Raw genomic sequence first — 23,167 nt, 5'->3', positions numbered from 1 at the left:
AAACACATTTATTTACTAACAGAAATGTGTTATTATTAATGAATAATTATTATTTGATTTTTTGTATGAGTGAAATGTGTTTCGTACATTGTCACTTGATTTGTCGGTGTTGTTGACGGTCTCAGAGCAGGAAGTAACGTTAGTGAGTCGCAGCTGCAAAAACTGCCAGTAACGTTAAACGTTCAGCTCTCGGGTAAGTTTGCAAAACTTTACTGTCAGTATTATATACTATTATATGTTTTATAGGTATAACCAGATAGTCTGTACACTGTTAGTATTTATGTTTGTAATGTGTTTTTTTTTTACTGGCAGTCGTAATCCCGCCTCACCCTTTCAGTTTCTGTTTCTCGGCAATGTGTTTAATACATATCAACATTCCCATTTATAATGTGTTTATAACGAAGGTATATGTCAGAACAAGCTGATCCAGCCAATTGTCATTTATTCATATTAATAGAGTTACTAATTATTGATAGCTGTTTATCTTTTTGATATACTGAAATGTTTTGTTACTGTTTCAATAATACTGAAATACTGCTAATTCCTTAAATATTATTATGATTTTTTAAAACTAATGTTCATTTTTAGAGCAAAAGATAGATATACTTTGCATTTGAAGGTAATTCAAATCCACAGGACACATGTTGGCCATTAATAACTAAATCAAGTGTAAGCACAAGTAATTAAAACGGTTTATGAAATGTAATAACATATTTAAATTATTTAATATTCCATAGTTATCAACAGGTGTATGCATTGTAACTATTGAGGGCAGCAATATTCAGAAACTATCCCCAAAAGACATCTCAGAAAGATATTCATGTTTTGTTTTTATGTTGAATGTCTAGAATGATTGTATTGTAATCAAAATGGTTCCGTCAGTAACATTACAGTTATACAATAGATAATAAACAACAAATAAGACTTCCTATTAGCAGCGCTTTTGTACATTCTCACATTTTTAGGTCTCCCAACTTATAAATTTGGACGTTTTATATTGTTGTTCAAAATAAAATTAAACTAAGTTGAGTTCCCCTTTGCTAATTGACTCGCTTTTATTACAAAAACACAGAGTCTTTATGCATCTGCATGGCTGCAAGCACACACTTTTCAAAGGCAGCTAATGTCAAGAGAGATTTGTTATGAAAGTGTTCATTCCCTTTATTAATTAGGGATCACCACAGCGGAATGAATCATCAACTATTCCACCATGTGTTTTACACAGCAGATGCTTATCTAGCCGCAACCCAGTACAGGGAAACACCCATGCACTTTTGCATTCTCACACACTCATACACTACGACCAATTTAGTTTATTCAAGACACCTATAGCGTATGCCTTTGGATTGTGAGGGAAACAGGTGGACCCTGAGGAAACCCACAGGAACACGGGGAGAACATGCCAGCTCCATGTCAGAAATGACAACTGGCCCAGCCAGGACTCAAACCAGCGACCTTTTTGCTGTTAGGCGACAGTGCTACCCACTGCGCCATCGTGAAACGGAAATGCTTGTAGTTTCTGCTAACTCGACTCTACACCGTAACTTTTCAATCCAGATGGATGGGGCAACCATTACTGCATCAAAAATGGTGAAAAGCCTTGGAGTAACGATTGATGACCAACTAAACTTCTCTGACCACATTTCTAGAACTGCCCAATCATGCAGATTCGCACTCTATAACATCAGAAAGATCCGACCCTTCTTATCTGAACATGCAGCTCAACTCCTTGTTCAAGCTCTTGTTCTCTCCAAACTGGATTACTGCAACTCTCTACTAGCTGGGCTTCCAGTTAACTCTATCAAGCCTCTTCAACTGCTCCAGAACGCAGCAGCACGAGTGGTCTTCAATGAACCTAAACGAGCACATGTCACTCCGCTGCTCATCCGTTTGCACTGGCTGCCAGTTGCTGCTCGCATCAAATTCAAAGCTCTGATGTTTGCCTACAAAGTGACTTCTGGCCTTGCTCCTTCTTATCTGCTCTCACTTCTGCAGATCTATGTGCCCTCCAGAAACTTGCGTTCTGTGAATGAACGTCGCCTCGTGGTTCCATCCCAAAGAGGGAAGAAATCACTTTCGCGAACACTCACGCTAAATCTGCCCAGTTGGTGGAATGAACTCCCTAACTGCATCAGAACAGTCACTCGCTACTTTCAAGAAACGACTAAAAACTCTCCACTACACTTCCTAATCTGCAATTGCCTCTCTGAATATCACACTAACTGGACCAAAAAAAAAAAAAAATACTAATACTACTAATACTTTCCTTCTTAGACTTTACAGACCTGAAACTTGCCTATAGCACTTATTCATTGTTGCTCTTAGTTGTGTAAATTGCTTCCTTGTCCTCATTTGTAAGTCGCTTTGGATAAAAGCGTCTGCTAAATGACTAAATGTAAATGTAAAATGTGTCGCCCTATTATAAAATGATTTTAATAATAAAAAATGAAATCAATACTAAATAATATCTTGTGATTGTAGATTGATCCTGCAGCAGCACACAGATATGTCCTGAATCGGCTGTCTATGATGCAAAGCTTTGTGAATCTCATGAAAAAAACATGCCTATGTCACTTTTAAAAACCAACAAACAACAAAACTCTAAAGCCGATATTTCACCAAGTGATTTGTTTTTGATATTGTAAAAACTTTCACATGAGCTTTTGATGGTAACTGTGGCAGGAATGTCTGGTGTTCTGAACCTGCTTAACTTCATACTTCACGAGTGTTTCATGTTTCATCAGGATGGCGGACAGCCTGGAGGAGCGGAGTTTGGAGGTTCTGGATATTCCCGATGATTTGGATGATGATTTTCTCGTTCTCTACTTTGAGAACAAGCGGCGCTCTGGAGGAGGGAGGGTGGTCTCTTTGGAGAGACGTGGAAACCAAGCATTGGTGGTTTTTGAAGATGCAGAGAGTAAGACAACATGATCATGCTGTTTTAGAAATTAACTTTTAATTACAATACTGCAGGCTGCATGATGGGCCTGAACAATATTTAAATTGCGCATTGATATCGCAACATGTGTATCCGCAATAGTCGCATCGCAGGATTAGATTATTTACAAAATACAATAATGATCAAGTTATTTTACGTTTGATTGCTCAATTTTTATATTTAAATACTGTTAGGCCAGATAACCATAGCGCACTGTTTGTTTAACCTTTATTTGTCCTGTCATATTTATATATGCTTAATTTATTGCTTTTTATGCAGATGTAAGGCATAGAAAAAGCCTTGATCACCCTAGTCGATCTAAAATAGAGCTATTCAAGTCATCTAGTGAAATTATTTTCATATAGCAATATATATCGCAGCAAAACAAAATATTGCAATGGCAAATTTTTCCGATATCATTCAGCCCTACTGCATTATAATAAAAAAAAAACTGATATTTTTTCTTTCATAGAAACTGAGATGTATGTAGTTCAGGGGTGCCCAAACGTTTTTGTTTAAAGGGCCAAAAAGCATATATTATTATGAGCCGTGGGTCAAAGGTAAATCTACTAAACTATAGACCTTTTTCATGGAACGCAAAATTACCCATTATGCTTTGCGTGTATGCGCAAGGAGAATGCGAAGAACTTCCGGTCAGCAGCTGATGCGTGTAAACAGTCACATTTGGACAGCTTTGAAACGATAGTTTTAATCTATTTTACCTGCTTTTATCCTCTTTGAACTAATACTGTTGTCCATCAGCACCATCTCCTGGACTGATCATTTAAAGAAATGCGATCTAATAGGATGGAAAACAGCTGCTGTGAGGCATTTTCCCCTCGTTGTCAGACGGCATCTTCTGCAGTTTAAATGAAGCCTCGTCATCGCTAAAGTCAACATTTTCTCTTTATTTCAAATATATAGCCAGCCCAAAAAAATGTAATTCACCAAAATGTTTGACACACACAAGTAGCCTGTACTGTGCCACTGATACACTGTGACAAAGTGAAAATATAGGCTAGTGTCATTTCGAAATGACAGAAAAACACAAAACGTGGTAAAAACAACACACGAAATAAAACTCAAACGGCTCGCGATTAGAATGAACAGCAAATCAGCCAGCAGAGGATCAATAACAGACTTTTATTGGTCATTTTTGTAAATTGCTCGACTTTCATACCTGTTAAGTTTCATGCCAGTACTCAGGTTTGCTCTCTCTCTCTCTCTCTCTCTCTCTCTCTCTCTCTCTCTCTCTCTCTCTCTCTCTCTCTCTCTCTCTCTCTCTCTCTCTCTCTCTCTCTCTCTCTCTCTCTCTCTCTCTCTCTCTCTCTCTCTCTCTCTCTCTCTCTCTCTCTCTCTCTCTCTCTCTCTCTCTGTGTGTGTGTTAAAGAGCCGCTGAGCTAACACTGTATTTCTGATGGCAGACACGTGAACTAGGAGAACGTTTTTCTCGTATTTCTGACGCGCTTGAACCACATGTGACAGATTATAACGGCTTTAACAGACACATTTCTAAGTTGTGTGTCACAAAAACACTCTGTTATCTATTAAAAACGTCATTGAAACCCATTTTCGGAGCGCAAATTACCAGTTGTACACGCTATAAACGGAAGTTTTTAGCATTCTACCGGAAGACGCTGATCGCTATGGCGCTCTCCATGCAGCAGCCATGAAAAAGGTCTATATGATCACATTAAAGTTGCCATGGGTAATTTCCTAATTTATACTCATAATATTTAAAAATAAATAAAAGCATTGCTAATCAAATTAAATAATCCAGTCCAGTTTATAAAATGATACATAAAATTAAAACATAACAGTGGAGTTCAATGCTGAAAACACTAGTCAAGCAGAATCTGCTTTGATTTGCCAACCAAAGTCTCTGCATTGTCATCTATCCATTAGGTATGTACATTTAAACTAAATCTGATTAACTTACAGTATTTAATTAAAAAAATTAATTTCAATTAGCTTTCAACAATAAAACCAACGAAAGATTACATTAGATTTGAAAAAACAATCGCAAAACCTGATCAAAACACTTGTTTCTCTTACACCAGCTGCTGTGAGTGTTAGCTCCAAGAGCCACAGTCTCCACAATACCACGTTGACACTGCGGAGGAAACCACCTAAGGACCCTGGAAAACTGTTGCTAAGAGGCCTCAATCCAGACACTCCCATGGACTACGTAGAACTCTTTGTGGAAAACATTACTAGACTAGATTTAGAAACAGAATTCACCTTGTATCCATCGCCGAACAAAGACCTGGTTCTGATACACCTAAAAAAACGTCCATCTAAAGGTTAGTAGCTGATTGGTGCATCAGCAATGCACGCACTTACACAAAGACAATTCATTTTTTTTGTGAAGTTCATGTGTTTTGTTTATATGAAATCAATTTTAAACTTGAGCAAGAAGAAATTCAAATTTAACAGATGGCGTAATAAATATACTGATGCTGTACTAATCATTTAATGCATCGATCCTCAGCTAGGGATTCTGTAGGAACTTTGTATAAATTACTTCATATGCTCTCTAAAAATGACTTAGAAAAATTATTTAGGTTGTTTTCAGTAACGTTCTGGTCACACACAAAATTCAGATGGAGGGCAGGAGACAGAGGAAACTTCAAATTTTTGTGATTTGGACCATATTTAAAAGAGGGCAAATAGAAAATAACCATATATGTTTGGCATAATCCTTATATCATGAAGAGGGCTGAGTTTTCTACTGAATTTAAAAATATTTGCCTGTCATTGGGGCGGTACATACTGTATAATCTATTTTTTTGTTCGGTAGAAGAGCTTACCATCAGCAAACATTCACCGCTGCTGTGTATATAGATGTTAATGATATGATTGTTTATTCCACCAGATTATTGCAAAACAAGACAGAGATTTCATTACAGCGGTAAAAGTACCATTACTTTCCTAAAAATGTAGTGCAAGTACAGTAAAATCTGTTGTAAATATCACTCAAAGTATGAGTAAAAAGTAACCTTTTTAAAAGTATTCAGTATTGAGTAGTGAGTATTACGCTGTGAATGGCTCATGCGCCTTGATGCAATTTGTGTGTGTGACAACGTAAGATTCTGTGGTACGTTTAATAATTTTTGAAGGCCATTTGGCTATTTCAGTCATCATACAATTAACATCCGTCATCTGCTCATCATCACATGCAATCTAAACAGTCTCTCAATCATTGCGTGTAAAGATTTTGGATCTTCTTGAACATTTTCGATGCTTTCTAACTAGTGGTGTAGTGGCTCACAAATTTCACGGTTAAAATCGCATAATGTTTTTTTAATCACGGACTGGACCATTTTTCAGATCAGCTAAAAGAGGCGGAGACAAATTTAATTTTCTTTCTATTTATCACAAAAACAGTAATGCACGATACTTTTGGTTTTATCAAATAGAACTTAATACCTGTCATTTCATTAAAAAAATAAAATAAAGAAATAATCATCTGAAGAAAAATAAATTGTAACATATTCAGTACTGTAAAATATTCACTGTTACAAATAGTGTTGCTGATAACGCTAAATGTAGAAAACTAACATTACAATTTGTACAACCCACATTTATTTTTCGTCTCATTTTCAACAAATTCAGTTATTCACTTATAAAACTTTCATTGCTAGATGTGTCATTTTTAAAGAATTATTCAGTGGCATATTTTTGATGGCTGGTTCTCGCTACCTATTAGTTACATAATGCAATTGCTGCCTACAACTTTCATTTTTGAGCACAGATTTTAACCTTTACCATAAACATCAGTGGTTTTATCTAAACTATGAACTGTTCCCCCAGTACTTCCGTTTTCTTTGACTGTAACTTTATAAATAACTCAAAAGAATAAAAACTCAATCTCTTTTTTGATTTTTGCGTTTTTCAAATACAGATTTTAATGCAGCGATTTGAAGTGTTTATAAACATATGCAAATCACCATCATTTATAATGCATGTTGCGTGTTGCGATCCCCATCTTTTATTTATTATTCCTGTAGCTTATAATAAATGCATAAATGCAGGCTAAACAAGTAGTGACAGAAAACACCTTTAATAACCTAAGAAACCCACCACATCTCAAATAACCTACCACAACTTCATCATTATTATACAACATTATTATACTTTACAGGAAAGCCTAAATGCTTTCATACATGTGAGTTTAATGACATGAGAGGCGATCTCTCTGCAATTGTTAAAAATTTAGGATTAATCCACCAGTAAAAAAAAAGTATTAATCCGTGGGTCAGGTTTGTTCCGAACCGTGGGTTTGTGATCCGTATGAATCACGGTTTAATTTTTTTTTTTATAAAGTGCCCGTGTCTTGAGGTAGTTCAGTATGATGTGACTTACTTTCTATGTGCGATCTGATTGGACAGGAATCACAGGACTAGATTTTTACTCAGGCAATCCCCATAGACAGAAATAAATAAAGTAGCGACTGAATGTTGAAGGAAAGTAGTGGAGTAAAAGTATCGATAAAACACAAAAAATGTACTCAAGGGAAAGTAAAAGCACACATCTTTAAAACTACTTAATAAATTACAATTCCTGAGAAAAACTAATCATACAGTAACTGGAGTATGTGCAAATGCCTACTTTACACCCCTGCCTGTGATACACGAGTGTTATTATTTACTTCATCATTGTCTGTGTTGTTTCATAGATTTTCAGACTCTAAGTGACGACGTTTCCAAGAAGAGTCTACATGGAGCAAAGGTCTCTTTGGAGCAGGTTGTAGCTACAGACTCCATTTTGGTTTCCAATCTGTCTACTCAAACAGAAGATGTGCTGGAGCTCTACTTTGGCAGTATACGCTCTGGAGGGGCTGATGTTGTTGCAGTCAGCATGCTGTCTGACGGACGCGCTAAAGTTTCTTTCAAGGATGTAAAAAGTAAGCTGAAATGTAGATGTTTTTCTTCAGACACTTGAAGTTACTTCATTTCTGAATCTCATTTGAGATCTTCTCATTCACAGCTGTGGATCGTGTTCTCCAGAAATCTCATAATTTGGAGGATAGGGATTTAGTTGTCGAGCCATATTTTGACTTCCTGCATGCTGTGGTGGGTCAGGCGTCTGCTGCATCTCAAGATGGACAGAGTACACTGATGGATGGGATGAACCTAACAGAGCCGGTTTCATCTCAAAGTCCTACTGTCTCTCACCCAATGGATAGCACTAGTTTAGGACAAGCTAATGCACAGACAAACATCATCCCAGTTATACCAAACTTAACTCCTGCAACTGCTGCTGAGCCATTAATCCAGAAAGAATGTGTCAGCTTCGTATCTGTGCCTGACGCCGCTAAACATAACTTACTCCGATTAAGTAAACTGACTGAGGATCTCACGAAGGCTCATCCTCAGTTTGATGTCAGCCTAGCAAAAGATGGTGTTCAAATCAAAGGTCCTGATCAAATTGAGGTCGAAAGACTTAAAAACAAAGTTCTAGAATTCCTGACTGGTGTTGTGCAGGATCATCAGACATATGACAAACTCAAAGCTGATTTTCTTGGAAGGGAGGATGTTAAAAAGAGACTAGATTCATCCCTGAAAGATTTTCCTTCAATCTACAGTGTGTCTGATTGTACGGTCACTGTAACGTCTTCATCCCGTAACACAGCCCGACAGACCCATGATCTGTTAAAGTCCAGGATATCAGAGTTTACCGTGCCAGTGGCCAATGAATACAAGAGCGCAATCTTTTCAGAGGAGTGGTCTGACTTTCTGACATCTCTGGACTTTTGTAGCACTACAGTATCTGAAGATGCTGGAAGGATAAATGTAGTCACCTTAGCAGGAATGGAGAAGGATAACAAGGGGAAGATTGTTGAGTTTCTCAGCACACCACACCAGAAGGAGACTGTCTTGTCTATGCAGCCAGGAATGCTCAAATTCCTGCAACTTCATCATCAGGATCTACTAGCAGATATGGGAGAGGTCATCTTATTCCCGCTGGAGAGCGGAGATGGATTGAGTGTTAGTTACTGATTTTACTTTCATTTGCTGTTATATAATTAAGATTTTGTTTAACGGTTAGGATTGGGGTTAGTGTTAGGGTCAGGCTAAATCAGGGGTGCCCAATCTTTTTCTTATAAACGGCCAAAAACCAAACTTTCTTGAGAGTGGTGGGCTGAAGGGAAATATACTAAACTTTATTACCATGTATGGTAATTTATATAATAACTAAAAAAACTATAACTAGAAAACATTGCTTTATATTTACTAATGCAGTATATATTTTTTACATTTTATAATAAACTTATAATATTAAATACAAAAACAGTCCCATTTTTGGGCGATACGGTTGCTAAGTGGTTAGCACTGTCGTCTCACAGCAAGAAGGTTACTGATTCGGTCCCGGCTGGGTCAGTTGGCATTTCTGTGTGGAGTTTGCATGTTCTCTCCATGTTTGTGTGGTTTTCCTTTTGGTGCTCTGGTTACCTCTCACAAGCCCAAAGACATGCGCTATAGGTGAATTGGATAATCTAAGGGCCTACTCACACTATGCTAATTTCCTGGATTGTTTGAGAAGTGTGAGTGCTCTATATCGGGCTCAGGCACGGTTCACTTGGTCAGCCCTGGCCCGGTTAGAAGAGGTATGCCAGAGCGTGGTTCAGTTGGGCTTTGGCGCGGTACGCTTCTAGTGTAAGTGCAAAGCATGCCTGAGCCCGAAACTGAAGACGAGAATTGCAAACCCTTCACTGCATGACAGCTGCACCTTTAGCAAACCTCATAATTCCTGCAGATCGAGGACTTTTATTGTTTTATTGTTGTATGAGTGTCAAAAGTGGCTGATCTGTTTGGCGAAATATTTGACTGCGTGTCACCCATCCTAAAAGACATAACTAAAGAAATCTCCACTGTGCTGAGCGAGAGCGCTTCTTTACTGAACAGCGCATCATCAATTACATAAGCGTACTCAGGCCCAAATGTAATGTGAGTGTGGGGTGTCGGAGGAGATGGGAAGGGGGACAAGCGTGCTTTGACCCGGTTCAAGGCAACTGTACACAGTGTGAGTAAGCCCTTAATTGGCTGTAGTGTACTGTATGTGTGTGAATAAGTGTGTATGGTTGTTTTCCAGAACTGGGTTGCAGCTGGAAGTCCATCTGCTGTGTAAAATATATGCTGGATAAGTTGTCAATTCATTTTGCTGTGGCGATCCCTGATGAATGAAGGGAGTAAGCTGAAGGAAAATGAATGAATGAATCTATTCTGTTTCTAACAGAATAGAGTTCAGTGGAGCACTTGTTTTTGCCTTGATTTGCTCACCAATGTTTTCTGAATTGTCTTCTGTATTTAATTTTTTTTAAAATCAGATTCATCTACAGATAGATTTCATTGAAACATTTCATTTCAGTTTGATTATTTTTATTTTTTACAGCTGAGCATTAAAAACAAACAAAGAAAAAGAAGGTAATGTTAAGTTAGAAATGACAATTATTTTTAAAGGCACTTACCTTAACCCTCACCATCACTCTCTTGGATGGGATGGTGGGTCAAATCAAAAGTTACTATAGGCCAAAATTCAAAATTATTACTTTTCAATTAGGGCTGGCCGATATGACAATCTCATATGATGATTTAAGTCATATCATATCTTGATAATGGCATACGTCACAAGATAGCACCCTTTCTGTAAATTCAATCAATTAGTAGTTTAGATACCGTATATTGAGATGTAAAGGACTATTTCTTTTTGACATTTGAAAATATATACTCAAAAATGTATTTAATGTGTCATATTTCTCACTTCAGGGAGAATGATTGATTAAAAAATGTAGAAATATAAAAAAATATTAATGAAATATAAAACGCTTTTCTAAAACTGATTACATGTCTAACGTAAAAATAAAACATCACTAAATGAAATGCTAAATTTAAACATTGTACTTTTAAAATTGCAACTTTCTTATGATGCTGTTATTCATGTTTCTGTCAGCATCCTCGTAATTCTATGTAAAATTTTGCTCATGTGAATTATAAAAGGTTATTACCATAAAATATTTTGTGATGCCACAAAACAAATGATAAAGCTAAATTTGAAGCAATAAACTTTTCAATTTGTCTATATGATATGCAATATATTGTCATATTGCACAGCCCTTATTAAGCTAGATTTAGATAAAAGGTAAAAGTAGAATGTCCTTGTTTATTTTCATTTTATTTTTAATATCTTTAAAATCAAATAGCTGCTCTTCTATGTTCAAGACAAGTTTACAGCATTAAATTAACAAGGAATTTGAAAAAAAAAAAAAACTGCAATTTTGGTTACTCAATCTCACATTTGCAATATAAGTCCCTTTTTGGATTGTGTTAGATGGGCATGGGCCGGTATAAGATTCTGACGGTATGGTAACCTTGGATAACATTGTCATAGTTTCACGGTATTGTGATTACTGCTCTAAAATCTAATCTTTTTAAATGACTGAGTAAAAAACAAATACTTTTTTACCCTTTGAACACATATATTTTAGTTTTAAAAAACTTTAAATATGTTGGAGCAGTAAACATGTCAGGCTAAATAATTCAAATGAATCATTGACTTCTGCTGTTTTCATTAGGTACCAAAACTCAGATTTCTTTGCCATTTAAAACAACATCTTTGGATATTTTTTCTGCTGGAGATACTGCTGTCCTAAAAACAAACAAAAAACCTAAAATTAACAATAATATCTTACATATACAGTAGGAGCAGTATAGCAGAAAATTATGCCGTTTTTTTAAAACCTTGACTTTTCCTAACTGCGGTATACTTTGTAAACGTTTTTGTCCCGTGCCTAGTATTATGATTGTCTTTAAATGTTTTCTGTAACTGCTTACACTTTTTTTATATATTTGTTTGTTTGTAATTTCTTAATTTCATTGGTAGATTCAAGGAGATGCAAATGTTTGCCAGTCAGCGGCAGAACTGCTAAGTGCTATCATCGGCTCAGTATTTACAAGGAGCATTGTAGTCAAACACCCTGGCATTTCCCGCTTCTTGCTAGACGATGAAGGTACCAGCATACTGGCAGAGATGACAGCCAAGTTTGAGGTCTATATAGACATGACCAAAGTGCACTGGGAGCCTCTAGAAGATAAAGTAATGTATCCAGCCTTGTTCTTCATCATGTAACTCAGATAATCAGTGATCCTTTAGAGTTAATTGCACTTGTGTTTTCCACAGGATATTTTGGAGCTGGCATGGAAAATGACACCCTGTCAGAACTTCCAGAAGAGTTCCTCTGCAAATTCCATTCAGGAATTCACTGCTGGTGTACCGAATGGCGCTACTGATGCACATGCATCAGGTCATTACAGAAGATATCCCTGATTCATTCTACACATTTTAATATAACTGTAAATAAAGAATTCAATAAATACAGAATCATGAATACATCAAAGCCCCAAACAAGAACCATTTTAAAATATAGATAGAGATATAGCATTGAGTGGCTCCACCCCATTTATTAAACAGCCAATTGCATTTGTTTTATTACAGCTCTGCTAGTAAGAGTGGTTGAGCTCAAGAGAATTAAATGAAAAGCAAACTAAAAGTGTCTTAACTGGGGTGTGACATGTCAAATACTAGAGAGCATTTGATTAGTCAAGACTTGATGAGAAACTGAAGTATGAAGTCAAATGAAAAAAAAAACTGTTGATCCATTTACTTTGAAGTGACAAACCGGAAGGTTTAGATGTTCATACAGTATCAGGTTTATATCTTCTAAATGCAGATTATGCTACTGTTTTGTAGCACACTAGCTTTTATATAACCTCAAACCTAACTTAACATACTGACACTAGCCTCTAAAAACACATTTTAATTTCATGGGACCTTTAAACACTTGAGTTTTACCATTTTTGAATCCAGTTTTACAATCGCTGAGTTTTGCTGAAGCACTTTTACCTTAGCATAATTAATTAAATTAGATTAGACCATTAGCATCTTACTCAAAAATGACCAGAGTTTAAATAATTTTCCTATTTAATGCTTGACTCTTCTGTAGTTACATTGTTTTCTAAAGTTGCGATTTTCTTTCAATAAATTGGATCTATACTCCCAATCCAGCATAATAATCATGGGACTTTGCTGCAGTGCCATGGCTACAGCAGGTGTAATGATATTACACAGTGCCTGAAAATGATCTGACCTCCATCAATATTAGCAATGTGACCATCTGCTTGCACAGTTACCTAGCTGGGGACTATTATCTCTATATTTTGGTCATTTTTGAGTGAGATGCTAATGGTCTAATACGATTCAGTAGTCTATGCTAAGCTAAGCTAAGCTAAGCTAAGCTAATAGTGCTCCCGCCAGACCCAGAGATCAGCTGAATGGGTTTAAAAATGGTAAAACTCAACTGTTTCACTCTGGGCGAGTTGTACAAGGGTATTTTCAAGTAAAGTGAGTGTTCCTTTAGTTTTTTACCTTGGAAGATTAAAGTTTCTTCGCCAAATAAAAAATAAAAAATTTAGCTTTTTGTTTTTTTGTTGTTTGTTTTTAAACTACTGGCAACTAATATGTTGATTCTAATGTTTGCTGGTATGTTTTCTCAGCTCGTATTGAAGAAGCTAAGAAGATTCTGGCAGTGATTGGGAGTGATTTCAACCCCGCTCCTTCAAGTTCAGGATCCACAAACACTGATACTCAAGATATCTATTCTGACCCAAGTGAAGAAATTATAGAAGTGAACTCCGACTCGGACGATCAACCCCAACCCCTGCAGACGCTTGACCTCCCGAGCTTCTCAGCACCTACGAATGTCTGCAACCTTGACGAAGATGCGAGCCTCTTGTTGGCGATTCAGTTATCAATGGAGATCAACCAAAGAAAGGACAATGATGACATCCAGAAAGCTCTAGAACTTTCCAAGAGGGACTCCGTACCAAGGGAGGAGAACAAACAGCTGGAGATGGCGTTTGAAATGTCAATGGAGGAAGCCATTAGATTATCCAACACTGCTGAGATATTTGTATACGCAAACTACAACCATGATCTTGTAAGGGTTGATATTGCATTGGGCAAGAAGGTGGGACTAAGACAGTGTGAGGAAAAAATTGAGAACAAAATCCTCCGGAAACTTTCCTCGTTTCAGAAGAGATGCATAGATCTCATTAAAAGGAAGCATGCTGTGGAAATCAACATCCAGGGCACCACCGCCATCCTCTCTGGCTTTAAAGAGTACGTCTCTGTGGCCGTTCCTGACCTGAAGGACGTCCTGAGAAGAACAGAGCACATGATGAGTGATGCTGGCATTGCTAAGTCTGTTCAGTGGGTGTGGTATGAGCAGGGCTCGTCTAAGGGCACACCGTACTCGCCCGAGGCCACAGTATTCATAGAGAATGCTTGGAAGCTGAAGCAGAAGAAGATTGATATTTTATTCAACAATCAGCCATACAGCATTGACTTAGAGAAGATGGAAGAGCACAGTTTGGCATCTGGGAAATCTGTGCCTATTAAACGAAAAATGATGAGCACAGAGGACTTGTACACAGACGGTGCAGGTAGGAATTCAGCTTGATTATTTAAAAATCCATTAAAAAAGGAATTTTTTTATCTGTTAAAGTCCAATTTAGTGAATGAATAGTTTAATCTGTTCATTATAACAATGATAATAATAATAACTAAATTGTTCATTTCCTAAAGAAAGTGTGTGTGAGGTTTGCCGTGGCAAATTGATGGGGTAAAATGCATTACCGTTCTGCCCAAAAGCAATGGAGTGCTAAGAAATGGACAAATATGTGTTGATGTAGCTGCTAGGGTATTGTAAATGGTTGCTCGGCTGTGCCAATGCAGTTTAATAGGTAAAAGCACAAGAGGATTTTAACAGCCTGAATCAATTCAATTCAGCTTTATTTGTATAGTGCTTTTACAATGTAGATTGTGTCAAAGCAGCTTCACATAAATGGTCATAGTAACTGGAACAGTGTAGTTCAGTTTTTTGTGTTTAAGTTCAGTTCAGTTTAGCTCAGTTCAGTGTGATTTAATCATTACTGAGAGTTCAAACACTGAAGAGCAAATTCATCGATGCATAGCTCTACCAATCCTGAACCATGCGAGCCAGTGGCGACAGCGGGGAGGGAAAAAAAACTTCACCTGATAGGAGTGAAGAAAAAAAACCTTGAGAGAACCAGACTCACTTGGGCACGACCATTTTAATTTCTTCGCTTGCCAAAAGTCTTGTGCAGAGCTTCAGTCACCGTGGTGGAGGCTGGAAGATGGCCTCAGCGAAGACTCGTCTGTCCCTGGAGCGTCGCTGGAATCAGACTCATGTTCTCCACTTCCATGACCATCAGCGCAGCAGCAGCTCAGGATATGGCCTGGTCCCGGATATGGAAACCTTGGGATCATCTCGTCGCTGGTCTTGGATCCAATCAGTGACTCTGCATAATCTGAGGACCTCGGGATGAGTATCCCCAGGTGAAAATAGAGAATGAAGAAAATAATTAGCGTAGCTGCTGTTCATAGTGTATATAAGCAAGATGCAGAAGCCTGTGTGGAACCCGCTAGGTGATGCATTGAGTGTATGCTTTACTAAACAGATAGGTCTTTAATCTAGTTTTGAACTGGGAGAGTGTGTCTGAGCCTCGGACATTATCAAGAAGGCTATTCCAGAGTGTAGGAGCCATGAAAGAGAAGGCTTGACCTCCTTTACTCGATTTTGCTATTCTAGGTACTACCAGAAGCCCTGAGTTTTGAGATCTTAAAGAGCGAGTTGGATTGTAGCGAGACAGAAGGTTGGTTAGATAAACAGGAGCTAGATTATTTAGAGCTTTATAGGTGAGAAGTAATATTTTAAATTCAATACGAAACTTAACATGCAGCTAGTGTAAGGAGGATAAAATTGGGGTGATATGATCATATTTTCTAGACCTGGTCAGAACTCTGGCAGCTGCATTTTGTACTAATTGAAGTTTGTTAATAGAGGATGCTGGGCAGCCAGCAAATAGAGCATTACAGTAATCCAGCCTCGAAGTCAAATCAAAAGAAAGAATCAAAAGAACCCAAACGCTGTCTTCCTATAGAGTTCATGTGCTGAAAATGTGACTCAAAGGAAAACATTTTACAAAATGCATCAAGAAAACGCATTTTCAGCGTAATGGATGTGACATTTGCAGTAAAAACTCAAAACATAAATTCACAGAGAAAGTCTACTGTATGTTAACATTGGAAGGTTGACATTTAAATGGAATTGCTCATCAACTTTTCAAAAATAGATAGCAAAAATCACATAAATCAATAATAAAACCCTTTGAATCTAAATTGTACAATATAAGTGTCTTTTACATTTAAGTTTATTTGTGATTCAAATGTGGGTTATTGTTTGTTGGTTTTCTAAATCAGGTGGAGTATAGATTTCTAAAATTTTTTCATCTTGTGATAAGTACAATCCACATCTTTCAGTAGGCCTGCCACAATAAAGAATTTTGTGCTGTGCAAAGTATTGTCTCAGTGATTATTGCAATATGGAATATTATTGTCTTTTTAAGAGCATTTCATGCCACTGATTATTTTTAATGATGCATAAACACAATCTAAATCTCTTAAGTTTTAGATTCTGTAATTAAATGTTTCAAAAGTAAATGTCTTAATATAAACTTTGACAGCTGATGTAGAGTGTAAATGACGGTGTTGCTATAAATGTTACTTGTAAATGTGTGCTATTTCCACTGTTGCTTTTACAGAAGTGGATTTCAACAATTTCTTCCAATTCATCACTAGAAAATGGTACAAGTCACCTATTCGGCAACTATCAGAAAGCTTAAAAGAAGCTAAGCTTCCCAACAGATATTAGATGGCATGACAGGCTGCACAATCAGCTAAAATGTTGTTGACATACATTTTTATGCAAAAATGATGTCGTAAAAAAATTATGTCAATGGAGGTCATGTCTATTTATAACATAATCAGTTGATATAAGACCTAGTTATCAATTGAGTCCAACTCCTTTTACATTTTTTAATTAATAGTGCTACGATTTTTTTTATGTTTTTGTCTGATTTTTGGATGTGATAACTATTGTAGCATTCATTGTCTAGTTGCAATCACAGCATTTCAGTGCAATTTTTGCATTATCAGTGTGAATTCACAATGAGGTCACTTTTACACCAGACAGACAGCATTCTGTTGGTCATCGAAGTGAATTTAAGTGACCAACTTGAACAAATGAGATTTGCATTGGCGAGTAATCAAGCTAAATTAACATTACATTGAAAAGTCTCATATAAATGGTCTAAATGTGATCCTACACCACAAAACCAGTTATATGGGTGATTTGTTTTGATTGAATATTTATACATTAGAAATATGAATGATTAATCATTTCATTGATGTATGGTTTGTTGAAATAGAATATTCGGCTCAAAAATTGAATTCGTCTAAATTAATTTCTTACCAATGCATAATGCTAATCACAAACTAAGGTTTGATAAACTTATGGAATAAAATTTGCAAAATGTCATAAAAATAAAAGTGCAATAAACCAGTGCAATGATTTTATGGTACAGGGTCATTTGTATATTTAGCTAATTAAGTTTTTTTTTTCAGATGAAGATTACAGTCTGCTGTCCAGCATGCCTGAAGTGTCTACAGTGGATGTAAATTCTGATGAATTTCAGGATGTGGTCAAAGAGTTTTATGACACACTTCAAGACAACCACAACAAAATCAGAATCATCAAGGTATGATTCAACATGGAAGCCAAAAATGAGATTTCTGTTACTCTTTTTCTTACTTGCACGTCCCTTACTTGCCCCATGTGTAATTTGTTCATCTTCTGAATGCAAATGTAGATATGTTATAATCAGATCTGAGAGACTTCTGTCTCTCCATTAAAAGTTTGTTTTTCCAAAATGATGCTTTAACACATTTGTAAAAACAAATCTATATGAACTAAGCTGTTTAATCCAATGGCTAAAATAAGTACAGCCCCGTACAAACAACACCCCCCACCACAAAAAATAATTCAACCAACAAACAAAAGTTTATTTATTTTATTAATATGTATGCATTAAGTGGACTAGGCAGTTCTGTTGAAATTGCCTGAGATCTAGGTGAATTAAAAGACATTTAATGGAGGGGTCTGCCTATCAAATATTTCATTAAAAAAACTTGTAACGTTTGTGTTTCTAATATTTACTATCACAGTTTGTTTGAAATCTACATTTGGAATTGAAAGACTTGCATTCTGCTTTGAGAAATAGTTGTCCATTATGTTCCTATTGCTATGTTTTCAGGTGGAGAAGCTGATGAACAAACTCCTGCATGACCAGTACAGGCTGAAGAAGGCCAGTATTGAGCAGAGCACCTCAGAACCACAGTTTGAGCGCACACTTTACCACGGCACCAGTGAAACCAGCGTGAAGGAGATCTGCATTCATGGCTTCAACAGGAGCTTCTGTGGAAAAAATGGTATTTAAAGCTGTTAGCATTGCTCACATATACAGTTAGGAATTTAGGATAGTAACAACCAAAATACAACAATAATTACCCAAATCACCAAATTTCATGTCTATAAATGTGCCTTTATTATCCAAATGTATTCATAGAAAATGTGTCTTTGTTTTCAAATCAATATTTTAGTGTACTGTACATAACTGTCATGTAATAGATTAAGGATTGTGCATGTGTAGCAGGCTTGTTATAGCTAACTACAACTAAATCCATAAACCCTAAAGCCGCCTTTCCGCTGCACACGACATTTGGACACGACTTTCGGAATACGCCCCCTTGTGGCAGCCGCACAGTATTTTTGTCGTTGTCGTGCACCATGGGGGAGAAGCTGATTCTCAACGGTGTCCGAAATAAAGGACTGCAAAAGCAATAGCCTTTAATCTCTGTGTGGTTGCATACTTTAATGGATGAATGAATACTAGAAACTCATGGACCGCTAAAATATTGGAAGGAATGTGGAGACAACATTAAAAATACATATTTTTATTACTTTCTTACTTACATTTATGAACAGTAAAGTTTTTGTTTAATATAGACTTTTTATAATTAAAAAAATAACCAAATAAACTCTTATTTCTCATCTCGCGCGCACCGACCTGCTTGGACAACACTGGAATACATCATATCCGGTCGGCAGGTCGCATGCGGTCTAGTCGCAGGAGTTCAAATATTCCAACGGAACCGCAGCTCAATTCGGATCCGAATTTTCCGCATACAGAGATGATCGAAACTCAACGCAGCTCCCGGACTGCTCTCCATTGGAAATGAATGACTTCCGGTCTGTCGCTTGTCGTTTGTCGTATGCAGTGGAAAGGCGGCTTCAAACCATTTTTTTCTACTTGACGTAAAATAAAATACACAGTGGTTGAAAAGTAACTGAAAATTTAAAATTGTTAATGAAGTCCATATTGGTAATACTGCCTTTCATGGTCAATGACTGTACTACAGAAACTAGAGGTGCTTTCACACCTAGACCTTTGTTTTGGAACCTGTCTCGTTTCCCCAGTTAGCGCGGTTCATTTGGCATATGTGAATCCAGCAATCATGCTTGGATCCCTGCCAAAACAGTCAGTCCGAGATCGCCTGGATGAGGTGGTCTCGACTCGATTGAAACAAACTCTGGAGCGGATCGATTGTAGTGAGAAAGCGATACGATCCTAGCTAGAATAGGATATGTAATACGGCTATATGAAGAGAGATTTATGAGTTGGGGGGGAGGTATTCCTACCGGTAAATGTGGATTTCATGTTAAATACGAAAGTGAAAGCATGCTAACTATTAATGAGAGCTGTTTATGCAATAGGAAAATTGACCGAACAGCAGTCTTGATTTATCTGTTATTTCTCTTTATAATGTAAAGCCTATAATGCATAAGCCAACTGCTTTGTGTGAGAAAGTCTTACCTCAGATTTATACTTGGTGACAATGTCTGTGGGTGTCATCATTCAAGTTGAAAGCGCAGCTTTTCATTTATAGTGTCTTATTGTTCATCGTCTTACATTAAAACAAGGACGCATGACAGCTGAGCGGGACTCTAATAAAAAAAAAAGTGAAACTCTTACCAATGTGAGGAGAGTTTACTCACACGTGACTTGTTTTAGCTCTTTTGATCCATTTAGAAACTTTTCCATGTAAAAGCGAACCGCACCAAGAACAAAGAGCAACACTGTAACAATTTTAATCCCTGTTTTGGAACAAATACATCAATCCACAGGTGTGAAATCACCCTAAATGTTTACTGTTGTCTTGATTCCAGCAATCACTCCTATAGCCATTAAATATGACCTAGTTAATTTTCACCAACCGTACACAGTGTATGAACATTAAAGGATAAAGTTTATTTTTAAAAAGATTAAAAAGCAAAACTAAACCCAAGTTTGTTACTTGAATTGAAATAAAAATTACGTACAATTAACATGTATGCATTAAACCTTTTCTCAGATAGTTGCTATGGAAATTTCTCATTTGCATTTTGTTTAACTTAATGTACTAAAGTAACTAAAATAAAAGTTCATTTAAAAATCAACAAATAGCAAAAATAACTAATAGAAATGACTACACAAACTAACAAAGTATTTAACAAGCTCCTATTTAGGGTTTTTGATAATGACCTACTATGAAGTGGTCATTATCGCGCACACTCTAAACCAGGGGTCACTAATCTCGGTCAAGGAGAGCCGGTGTCCATGCAGGGTTTAGCTCTAACTTGCCTCAACACACCTGCCTGGGTTTTTCAAGTATACCTAGTAAGACCTTGATTAGCTTGTTCAGGTGAATTTTGATTAGGGTTGGAGCTCAAATCTGCAGAACAACGGCCTGCCAGGAACAAGTTTGGTGACCCCTGCTCTAAACATTACTTCATAACAGTTGTTGAAAAAGAATAAATGATGGGATAGAAGATATAGAACCCAGTCCAGGAGACTCGAAACAAGCAGAAGAATTCCTTTATTGAGACGTGTTGGTTAATCTGCAGTTATACAGCGTCTTCACGTAGTCCATGTGTCTGCAGAGCCTACTAGAGGTCCGCAATCTGCAAGTTCTATCACAAGTCTGATTTGAGACAAGGCTGTTCTGTCTATATTGTGTTCTTAGGAGGAAGGGAGATGGCTAAACTAAGCATGCAAATAAAGTATTGAAGTCGGCATGAAATTGGCAAAAGAACTGGCCCAGCTACTGACCTCACAAGTTAATCAACACAAGGGTTTCTGTAGCATAAAAGCAACACCCGAAAAACCTGCCCATAGCATTTGCATCACTTTGGCTTAGCCCAGGGGTGGGCAAACTCGGTCCTGGAGGGCCGGTGTCCTGCACAGTTTAGCTCCTATTCTAATCACACACACCTGCTTATAGATTTCTAGAGATCTTGAAGACTCTGATTAGCATGTTCAGGTGTGTTTGATTAGTGTTGCAGCTAAACTATGCAGGACACCGGCCCTCCAGGACCGAGTTTGCCCACCCCTGGCTTAGCCTGTAGCCACAAAGCCAAAGGTTAAATGTCCCTCCTAGCTGGGATACTAATGAAATGATATAATTAAAAACCAAAGAATATAACTTTTCAGTTATATGTAAATTATTGTTAATTGGAAATTAGATTATATACATTTATATTCCCACACCGGGAAGTAACAGAACACAGTCCTTTTACAACAGACTATATCATCAGACCAATCAGTCAATTAGCATTGTGCTAAGGAAGGGTCTGGAAACGAATCGCCGAACAAATCATATGGGAGTGGTTAGTATAATTAGGTAAAAATAAATGCATATTGGTGGTTCATTCCACTGTGGTGACCCCTGATTAATAAAGGGATTGAGCTGAAAACAAAATGAATGAATGAATAAATCCATATTATGAGGCAATGAGAGTGTTTTTTGACCTTGTATGCAAATCAGTCTGTTATTAGAGACCCTAAAACTAAAATATGACATGTAATAGGGGCTCTTTAAATCTTTAACTAACATTGAAGCGAAAACAGATTTTAAAAAATATGTTTTCCATCACTGTCCACTATTTTTCTCTAAACTGTGCTTTTGTAGTTCACACAGAGGCAATAAAATTTTCATATCTCTATTAACAACTAACACTTTAAAACACATATTTAACAAACTGTTTTCTGTTTTTGTTGTTGTTGAAAGTGTGTAAATGCCCCAAACATGTTTTTTAAACAAAATGTAATAAAATGAATTAATTCAACTAATTATTTTTTAATATTCGATTTTTTTTCTTCTCTTCCAGCCACTGTATACGGTCAGGGTGTGTATTTTGCGGTCAACGCCTCTCTGTCTGTGTCAGACACCTACTCTCCACCTAATGCAGATGGGCACAAGTTTATTTTTGTAGCCAAAGTGCTCACCGGTGAGTTCACTGTAGGAAAACACGAGATGAAGGCAGCTCCGCTCAAGGAGAATTCAGCCGTACCGTTCAGATACCACAGCGTGACGGATCAGATCAACTCCCCGACTTTATTCGTCATCTTTAATGACACACAGGCTTATCCGAAATACCTTATTACATGCAAGAAGATCTACGGTTAATCACATGCTTTCAGATCCTAATGCTGGCATGCATTTACAGCAACTGCCAATCATGTACAGTTATTAAACTGATTAGAGCTACTTTAATTTACAGCTTTACTGTATTATTATTTGAAACAAAGGTTTGTCTGTTTGTGTTTTATTTAATTTTATTATTTGATTGTTATGTTTGGAAATGACATTTTCATATTTAGCCGTTCTTCTTTAATCATACTATTTTTGTTACAAATTAATTAAATCATAAAAGACACTGTTCGCCTTAATGCTGTCAGATACACATCATTTTTTGAATAATCATTTTTTGGCTGTCAAATAATAAAGTGAAACAGCAACAACAAAGCTGGAATGAAGTAAATATCTTTCAGTGTGTAAAGTATATACAGTAATATCAGTTAAAATACATTTGGCTACACTAGTAATCTTAAATTATATATATATATATATATATATATATATATATATATATATATATATATATATATATATATATATATATATATATATATATATATATATATATGTGTGTGTGTGTGTGTTTGTGTGTGTGTGTGTGTGCGCGTGCGCACAGTTGAAGTCAGAATTATTAGCCCTCCTTTGATTTTTTTTTCTTTTTTAAATATTTCCCAAAAGATGTTTAACAGAGCGAGGATATTTTCAGTTTTTCTGGAGAAAGTCTTATTTGTTTTATTTTGGCTAGAATAAAAGCATTTTTTAATTTTCAAAATTATTAGCCCCTTAAGCTAT

At 36.7% G+C, this 23,167-nt stretch overlaps 1 protein-coding gene across 3 annotated transcripts in view; it reads left to right on the top strand.

Moving 5' to 3' along the window:
- The window catches only part of parp10 (poly(ADP-ribose) polymerase family member 10), a 37,993-nt gene extending 15,231 nt beyond the window's left edge, over positions 1-22,762 (top strand). The window contains exons 2-12 of one of the 3 annotated variants that reach the window (XM_021468293.2): positions 131-193; positions 2,745-2,917; positions 4,999-5,241; positions 7,617-7,844; positions 7,928-8,928; positions 11,822-12,034; positions 12,119-12,242; positions 13,492-14,439; positions 17,483-17,616; positions 18,172-18,346; positions 22,125-22,762. In XM_021468293.2, the coding sequence (XP_021323968.1) occupies positions 2,746-2,917; positions 4,999-5,241; positions 7,617-7,844; positions 7,928-8,928; positions 11,822-12,034; positions 12,119-12,242; positions 13,492-14,439; positions 17,483-17,616; positions 18,172-18,346; positions 22,125-22,423 (3,537 nt within the window). In that variant the 5' untranslated portion in view covers positions 131-193; position 2,745 and the 3' untranslated portion in view covers positions 22,424-22,762. Of the gene's footprint in view, positions 1-125; positions 194-2,744; positions 2,918-4,998; positions 5,242-7,616; positions 7,845-7,927; positions 8,929-11,821; positions 12,035-12,118; positions 12,243-13,491; positions 14,440-17,482; positions 17,617-18,171; positions 18,347-22,124 lie in introns of all 3 variants that reach the window. The other 2 variants (XM_021468292.2, XM_073931541.1) reach the window with 2 other exon arrangements.
- The last annotated feature ends 405 nt before the right edge of the window (positions 22,763-23,167 follow it).

The sequence above is a fragment of the Danio rerio genome, chromosome 19 (genome assembly GCF_049306965.1).
Source record: "Danio rerio strain Tuebingen ecotype United States chromosome 19, GRCz12tu, whole genome shotgun sequence".
In the NCBI taxonomy this organism is placed as follows: Eukaryota; Metazoa; Chordata; class Actinopteri; order Cypriniformes; family Danionidae; genus Danio; species Danio rerio.
This window is presented reverse-complemented; position numbering and strand designations above follow the sequence as displayed.